The 10,960-nt window shown below is 37.2% G+C and overlaps 1 protein-coding gene across 3 annotated transcripts; it reads left to right on the forward strand.

Annotated features, from left to right (window-relative positions):
• The first annotated feature begins 1,994 nt into the window (after window positions 1-1,994).
• LOC113064289 (inhibitor of apoptosis protein) lies at window positions 1,995-10,153 on the forward strand. 3 transcript variants are annotated; one of them, XM_026234979.1, is made up of 10 exons: window positions 3,729-3,746; window positions 5,149-5,194; window positions 6,575-8,137; window positions 8,234-8,333; window positions 8,416-8,494; window positions 8,582-8,630; window positions 8,809-9,051; window positions 9,154-9,408; window positions 9,649-9,690; window positions 9,830-10,153. In XM_026234979.1, the coding sequence occupies exons 3-10, from the start codon at window positions 7,213-7,215 to the stop codon at window positions 10,021-10,023; spliced, it is 1,887 nt and encodes a 628-aa protein (XP_026090764.1). In that variant the 5' UTR covers window positions 3,729-3,746; window positions 5,149-5,194; window positions 6,575-7,212; the 3' UTR covers window positions 10,024-10,153. The 3 variants fall into 3 exon arrangements, with proteins under 3 accessions (XP_026090763.1, XP_026090761.1, XP_026090764.1); XM_026234978.1 differs by lacking the exons at window positions 3,729-3,746; window positions 5,149-5,194 and adding an exon at window positions 1,995-2,147; XM_026234976.1 differs by lacking the exon at window positions 5,149-5,194 and having other exon boundaries at window positions 3,642-3,746.
• Window positions 10,154-10,960: the final 807 nt, after the last annotated feature.

The raw sequence follows: 10,960 nt of genomic DNA on the forward strand, positions 1-10,960 counted from the left end.
ATCAAGAAGCGCTATAAACTTCACTTCCATTATAGAAAATACCCCAAAAATCCTTAATCACTGGCTCCAGAGAGACTTGTCTTTGAAGGGCAGAGTTCTGCTTTCAAAGGCTGAAGGAATCTCTCGTCTAACCTATGCTGCTCAATCTTTACATGTTGATAACACTACTTGTAAATCAATTGACAAAATCTTACAAAAATGTTTATGGAAGAATAAAACCCACTACCTATGAAAATCTGTCACTTTAAGCCTCTGTGACAAAGGTGGTCTGAATTTCATTGATTTCGGTGCACTTAATGACACCTTCAAAATAAACTGGATCAAAAACTACTTGAAAAACCCCACACCCATTTGGCATTTTATTTCTCATTTCGTATTCTCAAATTTAGGTGGCCTTAACTTCCTGCTGCTATGCAATTATAGCATTTCAAAAATACCCCTGAAAGTTTCTCATTTCCATCAACAGGTTCTTTTAGCATGGTCATTGATTTACAAACATAATTTCTCTCCATAAAACTGTTTTATTTGGAATAACTGTAATATTGTTTATAAAAACAAAACATTACTTTTGGATAATTGGTTTAACAATGGAATTGTTTTGGTTAGTCAACTGTTCAAGGAAGATGGCTTATTGTACAATTACTCTGAATTTCTCAGGAGATATAATGTACCAATAACGCCTAGAGAATTTTCTGTGGTATTTGATGCTATCCCGTCTGGTCTGTGCATGTTACAGCTCTCCTCCCTTATCATTTATTCCTCCTGATGTGTGTCAGTCTTCTCTTGGTAAGGTTTGCTTTTCATCTGGTAAGCGTCTGAACTCCAAGATAAGATCTATGTTTCAGGATGCTCTAGTTTCTGTCCCACCAGCCACGTTTTATTGGTCTAATTTTGTGGCTGATATTGAGTGGAAAAAAGTTTGGACTTTACCTCAGAAGTTCTTATTAACAAATAAAATGAAAGAGATTTCGTTTAAACTGATACATAAATTCTACCCTGCAAGACATTATCTATCAAAATTCAAGTCTAATATAAATGTTAACTCTTTTTGCCAAGGGCAAACTGAAACATTTATCCACTTTTTTTTTTGGTCATGTGAATTCACTTACAAATTCTGGAGGGACTTCCAAAAGTTTATTGCTGATTTTGTATTTTCTGATTTTCACCTTTATTTTAAGAAATAAAGTTATTTCTTATGTTATTTTTGGTTTTCATCACTTTAATCACAAAGATGGTAATGCCTTTTATTTTATAAATCTGTTTTTATTTCTAGCAAAATTTCATATACAAAAGAGCAAATTCACCAATAGAAAGCCTGAACTCTTTCTACTGAAGAAAGAACTTGAACAATATATGATGACTATCTCTTTCTCAAAAAACACAAATGCTCTAAGGACAATTGACATCTGTAAATCCCTAAAACTGTTTACATGAAATACTCTCATGTTTTTTTTGTGTGTGTTTTTTTTTTTCTTCTCTTGTTCAGTTTTGCTTTGTTCTAGCTATATGTTATGTCTGTATTTTGTTCTTAATTTGCTGTCTGTGTTTTGTAAGAATTTAATAAAGCTTTATTTAAAAAAAAAATCTTAATCATAAACCAATAACCGCTGAGGGAGGTGGACGGGGCGACACGTGTCACTATTCTCCTCGAAGTGTCGCCACGCCCCATCGTCGAGACTGCACTCGCCTCCAAGTATAGGTCTCTGCAGGAAAGTAATGGGAGTTACGAGATCAAGGTGTTTTTACACCATGATACCTGATTAGTTGATGTAATAGTGACGTTAGGTTTAGGGGTGGGGTTGGGTAAGGGGGATAATTTAGATTGCATGATTCAGAAACACCCAGCAGTTTCAAAACACCCATATGGTGATAAACGCCCACTTTTGCACTGTACTTAACACCCAACCCTAAACTTAACGTATCTATGACGTCAACCAATCAGGTATCATGGTGTAAAAACACCGTGATCTGGTAACTCCCATTACAGGATATAGATATACTTACTTTACTCTGGGCTTAATTTCAAGGTTTGGAAAGTCCCTAACTTCCAAACGATACTCGGGTAAACTGGTGATTTTGTCTACTGACTATTGACTAGACCAACAACTGGCAGTTTGTTGCTGATTTTTCTCTCATCGTCTTTGTCGGTAAGTAAAAGCATGAACAACGATTCAGTAATTATTCTGGTAAGGTGGCTCTGCTGGGTCAGGTTTGGTGACGTGTAGCACTCTTAGGCAAAGCAAGTTATAACGAATATTTTCACCTAAGTGTTAATTAATTATTATTTTAAAACAACAACAAAAAACATTTTTGTAACTGATTATGATCATGGTAGATTATTTGTTATCAACTATTATCAGGGGCATTTCTAGGGTTGAGTGGACACATCCAGGGCATAGCCTTTAACAATATATGTTTTTAAAAGTTAAATTGGATACGTGGATTTTTATTTATTTATTTATTTTATTTTATTTATTTTTTAAAGACAATAATAATTGAACACGCAGGCATCTATACAATAGCAACTTGAACAATGAACTTAAAAAAAAAACTGACATGAGAAGACCAGGTTGCCAGACTGACCACTATTCGGTTGTTGAGTGATGACGTAAGAAGCGCTGCTTCCGGGTGCAAGCCTCAACTCGCTTCACTTTAGAATACTACCTCAGCAGCCGTTTATGAGCACTGTTTATTCATATTAATCATTTAAGCTAAAGGCTTTCAAACTTACGGTATACACTACAGTCTCCGTTCTAACAGCGTCCCAAACACAAATACTTTTTTATATATATTTTTTATATTTATATTTTCATTGTCTGGCTATCTGATACTTCGGCATGGAGTTAAAGGTTAAGATTATAACTTTTTCGCTAGTATTCTATCACATTGTGAGTTTATATTAGCACCTTTTGTTGTTTTCTCGTGGTAACTGATAGAGCGTTTTTTTTTTTTTTTTACTGATAGAGCGTTTGGACACGGAAGCGCTGCTACGTGACGTCAGACTTAACAAGCGAATACCAACCAGGACGAGCGCACTTGACCATGTATGAAATTAAATACGCTATGTTTTGCGCCAACTGGCAACTCGGGGTGCAGCAATACAATTGGGTAAACTGGCAGTGGATGGGTTGCACAAACCAAAACAAAGACCGACATTCCAGCAGGGACACACATTTCTCAAAGGAGAATAACTTTTCAGATTAGCAACTACGTTAATAGTATGTTCTTTAATATCTGCAAACATATTATGGTATTCACCGCTAATCAGGGAACCGGCTTACTGACGAAATGCGTGTGACAATCGCTTGCGAAATATCGCCCATCCCTACTTTTATGGCATAGTATAAGCAAAGTCGAACAAAGACAAAAGCGCCCATCACTAATACCAAAGTCCTTTCAAAACGGTCTCTGCTGGTACTTCGATTTAGCTTAGATATATCTTGCGGTGAGCGTTTCTATGCAGATTTTACTCATTTAATGACAACACAACTAATATAATATTATATTATATATTAAATAAATAAATATATATATATATATATATATATATATATATATATATATATATATATATTACATATATTTTCTATATATAAATATAAGCATTACATATGTAAATATTTTAATTATTAAAATCGTAGTGGTACATGTGACGTCATTTCCGCTAAGAGCCAGCTTGTGATGAACCGAAGAAAGAAGTCAAAGGACGTTTCGTGGTATTGAACAAAATACGTTTTTATCTAACGGTGAGTTGGTGTTTTTGTAAACCTTTGTTGGCCAAAGTCAACGTTTGATTACCTTTGTAGTTTTTTAGTTCTCGTTTTTGGCATTTATAAAAGAAAAACAGGTTGTTTGGTATTAACTTACACCCAAAATGGCAGCGCGTCCCACATAGGAAAGAATGCGGTCTGCGTAGGCGGAATGACTTATATCAAGTTCCATATCAAGATTCTGATAGTTTTAATTCTAATTAGTAATTCAGATGAGGAAATAAATTCCGTTCGTGTGAATCATCATTATTATCATGTGTAAACGATTTGTAGCCAGTAAGAAGAAAAAAAAAAAAACACTTTTTCCTCTAGAGTTAAGCAAAAACCTTCTTGTTATTGCTCAGTCACAGTGTTTCAAAAGTTATTTAAGTGCAGAGAATTAAACTTTATAGAGGAACCTCCCATGTTCTACTTGTAATATGATGATTTGTTGTTGAAATGAGGAAATGACAATCCGGAAATTCTTGATCTTATATTTCCAGTTAAGAGTGGGCGTGGAATTTTGTGAATTTATTGTGTCAGAGTTCCGCTTACAGTTATTTTTTGCCTTACAAAACAGCTCGTTTTGCTGATTGTTATTGCAGGCTAGTCTAGTGTTTCTTACCATATTATTGTAATGTATTGTTGTAGTTATAAAGACACTAGGTTGTAGCTCAAACTATTTGACCAATTACAATGTACATATTTGTGTACTTTTATAATTATTTTAGTTATAATTATTAAGTTTAATATAAAATGTTAAAGGGCAGGAGGTAACTTTTGTAAAAATATATTTTTTTACATATTTGTTAAACCTGTCATTATGTCCTGACAGTAGAATATGAGACTGATAATCTGTGAAAAAATCAAGCTCCTCTGGCTCCTCCCAGTGGTCCTATTGCCATAGAGCATCACAGTCCCGCCCACAGCCCGAGAGCTCTGGTGCCGGAAGTAAATTTCCCATTCATTTCTCCCATTGACTTTCGGGAAAATCCGTGTCTAAAGAGTTTTAGAGCATGTGTGAGGATAACCGGCTACGGCTGAACTCATAAGCAAATAACATATCATATCGAGTGAAAAAATTAAGAGAAAATCCAAAAAAAGTCAAAGGTACAAGACTGTGTACATATTTTAATTTCGAGCGCAGGCACTACTCATCCCATAAACCAACCACGCCTCATTGAATTCGACTGAAGCCACAACCGCGAACCATAGACAGTAAAAGAAATGGACACAGCGACCCCATTGGAACTCAATTGAGACAAATGAAGCCCAGTTTTTTAGCACTTCCGTTTCTGACGCGCAGACTCAAACGAAGCTTGACGACGTCAGCAACCTGTTTGACAGATATAAATCTTCTAGTGGCTGTGCGTGAAAACTGCTATCGTTAATCTTGCAGAGACGGCGAGCTTGAGCGGGGAGTTCTTTGTTGTGAGTGAGCAGGAGTAAGTATTCTGATTAATTATTTTGTATAGTATTTTAAAATGTAACGCCAGTACGCCATATTAAGTTAATTGCCTGCAAGCTTCTCCACCTGTCGGTACGGTAATGCGACAGAGAGTCGAGTGGTTATGATGCAATCGTTAGCCTATTTTTACAAAAACTGTTTCTACGGGGCCATAATGTAACATATAAGGTAATGGAGCCCTTTATACATTGTCGTGTATCTTTAGAAATAAATAATGGACAAACGGAGTCTTTAAACGCCTCAGATGTAAAGTTATTCGCTGTCAAAGTGACTCCAAAATAAATGGGAGTCAATGGGAATGCTAACGCAAGTGAAGTTCTGCTACAAGATGGCGGCACCCAGCCGACTTCAACTTCCGGTCGACTATCTTGCCACCTGCCGCGAACGAGCCTTTTGAGCGACTTCCAAATCAGCCGTAGCTGGTTTTAAGTCTACCATGTATGGTTACGTTTTTATGGCTTTTTTCCAAAATGTCAATGCAGAAATTGCATTGAATTTTTACTTCTGGCACCAGCTGTGGGCGGGACTGTGATGCTCTATTTGCTGAAAGTGATCTGCTCCCGGTAAGAAACAACCAATCAGAGCTGCGGTCCGTAACTTTGTGTTCAAAATGTAGAAAAATTTATATAATAAGCGAGTACACCATGAATCCATTTTTTGAACCGTGTTTTTAGCTTGTCCTGAATCACGAGGGTGCACCTATAATAAGTGTTTATATTCGGACTATTTTAGATTGCTTCGGGGGCACTGCGGTGGAGTAACCCAGTACCTTTGTGATTCTTCTTAGACATAAACAGAGAGAAGTAGTTACGGCTACGATGTTCTTGCGCAACACGCAAGCAGTTCTGTTTATTAACCGCTAGAGCATCAAAAGTTACCTACCGCAGCTTTAATGTTTAAATCATCCTAAAATGTATTATGAAAACATTTCCGTTTTTTTTCTACATTTTTATAGCTGATTTATCCATGCACATTATTATATTATTAATATGCCTTCATTTCGCAAAATCTCTTCTCTGATGATGTGTGAACTGAGGGCAGGACAATAATCCCTCCCTTCCAGCAAACAGCAAAATGTGATCCATTCCATTCACAATGAACAAAAGCAAGTCCAGCCCTAATTTTTTTTTTCTTCCTTTTTTTTAATAAAGCAGGCGTTTCGTTCAAATAAATACCTCACAATAGGGAAGAATGAATGATTGCAACTTCCATTTCATTCTGACTTTAACTTAATTTTATTTTCTCCTGTTGAGTGATATACACGTTTTACTTTACCCATCTTGCCTTTTATGTTGGGAAAAACATGACATTTAATTTAGGCCTGTAAATTAAACATGTGGTTTTGTGTTATTTTCAGGTTCCTGCAACATAGGGGAAGGAATCACATACCTCCTACATCGACCGTTTATCTGTTCTAGAGTTCATTTAATTTTTTTAATAAGATCTTGTGTTCTGTCATGGAGGACTAGACAGCCATCATGGGATGTCCAGCAGAGAGAAAGACTTGAATGGAAACACCCTGTGGTCACATTTTTATGTTGGATTTTACAATGATTATTTGTTAGTCCAAAGAAACCACCATTTGTCATTTAAAAATGTGTTTAGGTCAGTGTAGCTGTGGTGTATTTCTTAATGATCCAGGATGAGCTCCAAGAGCTGGAATCTCATAAAATTCATCTTATACATCCAAACAAGCTGTTTGTTTGTTTGTGGCTGGTTTTATGTATCACATTGTTCATGCAGTTTTAGTTCACTGCACATCACCAGTTCAGTGTAAAACAAAAACCTTCTGTGAAGCCCCTCTTGTGTAATCGAGTCATGTTGTAAGTACATGATTGATAAGGAGGACTTTTTTTTTTTTTTTTTTTTTTTTTTTGTAAGGGGTCAGATGTTTGTGTTATCTTATTTGTCTGGCTCACACAGTTCATCTTCTGCACGCACACAGGTATTCAAGTCTTTCTCTCTGCTGGACATCCCTTTCCCCAGTTTTGTTAAATGGAAATTATAAATAATAGTGCATTCCTCAGGAGTTTGTGTCGCAGTAGTGGTCCTGCAGATTTACAGTATGATAATTCATCTGAACTCTTTCGTATATCCACGTATGCTAAATTCCCCACCACTGCTCCAGTGACGGAGCGGAGTCTTGCTCGAGCAGGCTTTTATTACACCGGAGTGGGCGACCGTGTCCAGTGTTTCCGCTGCAATATGACAGCTGACAACTGGAAGTCTGGCGACAGCCCTGCCGAGCGCCACAAACAGCTGTCTCCCAACTGCAGCTTCATCCAGAGTTTACCTGCTACCGCAAACCTCCTGTCATCCTCCCACTCAGCCTTTTCCCCGCTTCGGAACATAGCCATCCTGCAGCTGTCCACCCCTGCATCCGCTGGAGCATTGACCACTGCGGCATCTGTTTCCGGCCAAACAGAGGAGCAGGTGGGTTACCTAAACATGGGATTCAGCAACCTGGCACCTTCCAGTCCAATTTCTTCACGTGTAGTGGAGGATATGTCTCACCAGCGACCATCGGCTTGTCATAATCCCAGTATGCGTCGGGAACAAGAGCGCCTTGACACATTTCAGAACTGGAGTCTTGCTTCAGTAACTCCAGCTGAGCTTGCCAAATCTGGTTTCTATTACCTTGGCCAGGCCGACAGGGTGGCTTGCTTCAGTTGTGGCGGCCAACTTAACAACTGGGAACCAGGAGACCGGGCTGTATCTGAGCACCTGAGGCATTACCCCAACTGCCGCTTTGTTCGAGGCGACCGTGCAGATAATGTACCGTTATCTGGTTGTGGCCTTTCCAATGTATCCAACTCGGCAATGCAACAGTGTGAAGAAAGGCTGCTTACGTTTGTCAACTGGCCCTCGAGAATACCTGTGCGACCAGACCAATTGGCTAAAGCTGGTTTTTACTATGTTGGTAAGAGTCTTGATGATATTACAAGTCATTCAAGGTATAACATTTTTTTCTTTGATCCCCATGCTTACATTTATTTCTTTCTATCTGTTTCGGTAGGTCGTAACGATGACGTTAAGTGCTTTTGTTGTGATGGTGGACTCAGATGTTGGGAATCTGGTGATGATCCATGGGTTGAACATGCTAAGTGGTTTCCAAGGTAAAAAAAAAAAAAAGTGGCATAATTTTCTATCCCATGATGACGTTATGTGAATATTACTTATGCATGCATTTTTTTCTAGATGTGAATACCTGTTGCAAGAAAAGGGCCAAGAATTTGTTCATCAGATTCAAGCAAGATTCCCAAGACTATTTGAACAGGTATGTTCAAAATACTGGTGTCATTTGTTATTCAAACAATATGATGCATGCTGATGGATATCTTAACCTAGTTTACATGTTTTACAGCTTTTAAATAATGGAGACAGCAATTCAAGAGAATTTGTCGATCCACCTGGTAAGTTTTCAAATGTGCTGCCCTACATGTGATACTATTTTCCATATCTTTTAGCATTGATTATGTACTTTAAATTTAGTCAAATTTTCATGTCAAGTTTCGTGTTCATTCATTTTAGTCAAGTTTATTCTGGCTGAAGTAGATTGAATTAGATTTTTTATTTTAAACCCATGTGTAGTAGTACACCTGGGTCCTGGAGAAGACCGTTCAGAAGATGCAGTGATGATGAACAATCCCGTGGTGAAGTCAGCGTTAGAGATGGGATTTGAGCGTAGCCTGGTGAAGCAAACAGTCCAGAGCAAAATTCTTACAAGTGGAGAGAATTACAAAACCGTTCAAGAATTGGTGTCTGATTTACTAAGTGCAGAAGATGAGAAGAGAGAGGAGGAGCAAGAGCTTCTTGCTGAGGAGATGGCCTCTGGTATTTCTACAAAATGTATTTTCTACCAGCTGTCCAATGGTTCAAGATTTGGACTTGTCTGAATATAACGCTCTGTGTTGTTTTTTTTGTTTTTTTTTACAGATGGTTTTACTTTCCTTAAGAAACATCATGCTGCCTTGACACAGCGTCTAAAAAGCGTCCAGAGTTTAATGGATCATCTTTTAGAAGAGAACGTCATCTCACAGAAAGAGTATGACACTATTCGTAACTGCACTTCAGTCAAGCAGCAGACAGGGCAGCTCATTGATTTAGTACTATCAAAAGGAAACGCTGCTGCAGAGGTTTTCCGCAACTGGATCAAGAAGAATGATGTGTACTTGCTGAGAGAACTGATGGGTATGTCATCTATGAATTAGATATGAAGTGTCTGTAAATTTTCAGTATTACATGTTGTTAGTTGGTGTCCGTGTAAAACGTCACGGCCAATAGATAGAAACACTTGAATCACTTAATAAAAATAAAAAGGTGATGCCTTTTGTAAAAATCCTAAAACGAGCAGGGACAATTCCGCAACAACCTAATCACTACATAATATTGACAACCAATTTTTATTTTTTGTTCTTACTGCAATTTCAGCCCAGACAAATGAAGCTGCATCACCGAGTCAAGATCTTTCAGGTATATTCAAACATGAGAAAAGGTTTTCTTTTGATTTTGCCCCTTTTTATCTCTAGTCATCACTCTAAGGGAATCCGTTAGATCCCAATCTGAAACGAAGAGTTTGTTTAAAGTGATTGACTGTCCATCATTTTCACAGACTTGCCTATGGAAGAACAGTTGAGAAGACTTCAAGAAGAGCGCACATGCAAAGTGTGCATGGACAAGGAGGTCAATATTGTCTTTATCCCCTGTGGTCACCTAGTGGTATGCAAAGAGTGTGCACCTTCTTTACGCAAGTGCCCCATATGTAGAGGACTGGTCAAAGGCACTGTCCGTACTTTCCTGTCATAAAAAGAATGGTTATCCTTTGACAAGTAACAAAATAATTGATTGTATTTACAAATATTGTTTTTTATTTAAAATTCACAAACTGAATAAAAATTAAACGTGCTTCTGAAATAAATGAAAAGGTGAAACTGAACAAATGTCTGATGCTTATCTTTTTAATGGATTGACATCCTATCTACACAAATGTTTAAATACAATGTATAGAAATATTTTCATTTCAAGATTTGCACACAAGTTCTTTGTTCTATATGGACACATCATGAAGCTTTACACACAATTTAACAACTCTCAATTTCTTGCGTCACAATCTGTTCCACCTTTAAAAAGGATTAAAATTAGATTTGTCACCATTTTTTCATAGTCCAAGGGTAATGTAATATTTAGAGAGACAAGTCTTACTAATTACCTGCATGACATCTTCATTTGCAACTTCATAGAGGAGTTCATCATGCAGCTGAAGTATAAAAAAGGTCTAAACTGACTTCTGTGCCTATCACCTGAAGAAAGCACTATATTTACAATTCGCATCTCCCATTTAAAAGTGAAAATGCTATAATATGAAGTCAGTCATACCTGATCTGATTGGAGGTAGGTGGTGTGGGAACTCAATGAAATACTGCCTATAATCTATGCAGGATGTTGATGGTTGCTAATTTGTCAATGTCAGCAGCAGAACCCTGCAACAAATCTATTAAAAAAATGTTCAATTGAAAATTTTATTGATCAGATTCAAGTGATAATATAAGTGTCTACCATAAAGTTGTTTAGATATTACTTTTCGAACAACCAACTGGTCTACAATGATTTTATATTTAAAATGAAATATGTGGCATATTGAATATATTCAAATGTAGCAAACCTGCTTGGCCTGTTGCCTCATATTATCATCAATTGAAGCAGGGTGTCAAAATGAGCCTATTTTATTTATTTTTTTAAGTGA

Source organism: Carassius auratus, chromosome 46 (genome assembly GCF_003368295.1).
Source record: "Carassius auratus strain Wakin chromosome 46, ASM336829v1, whole genome shotgun sequence".
Lineage (NCBI taxonomy): Eukaryota > Metazoa > Chordata > Actinopteri > Cypriniformes > Cyprinidae > Carassius > Carassius auratus.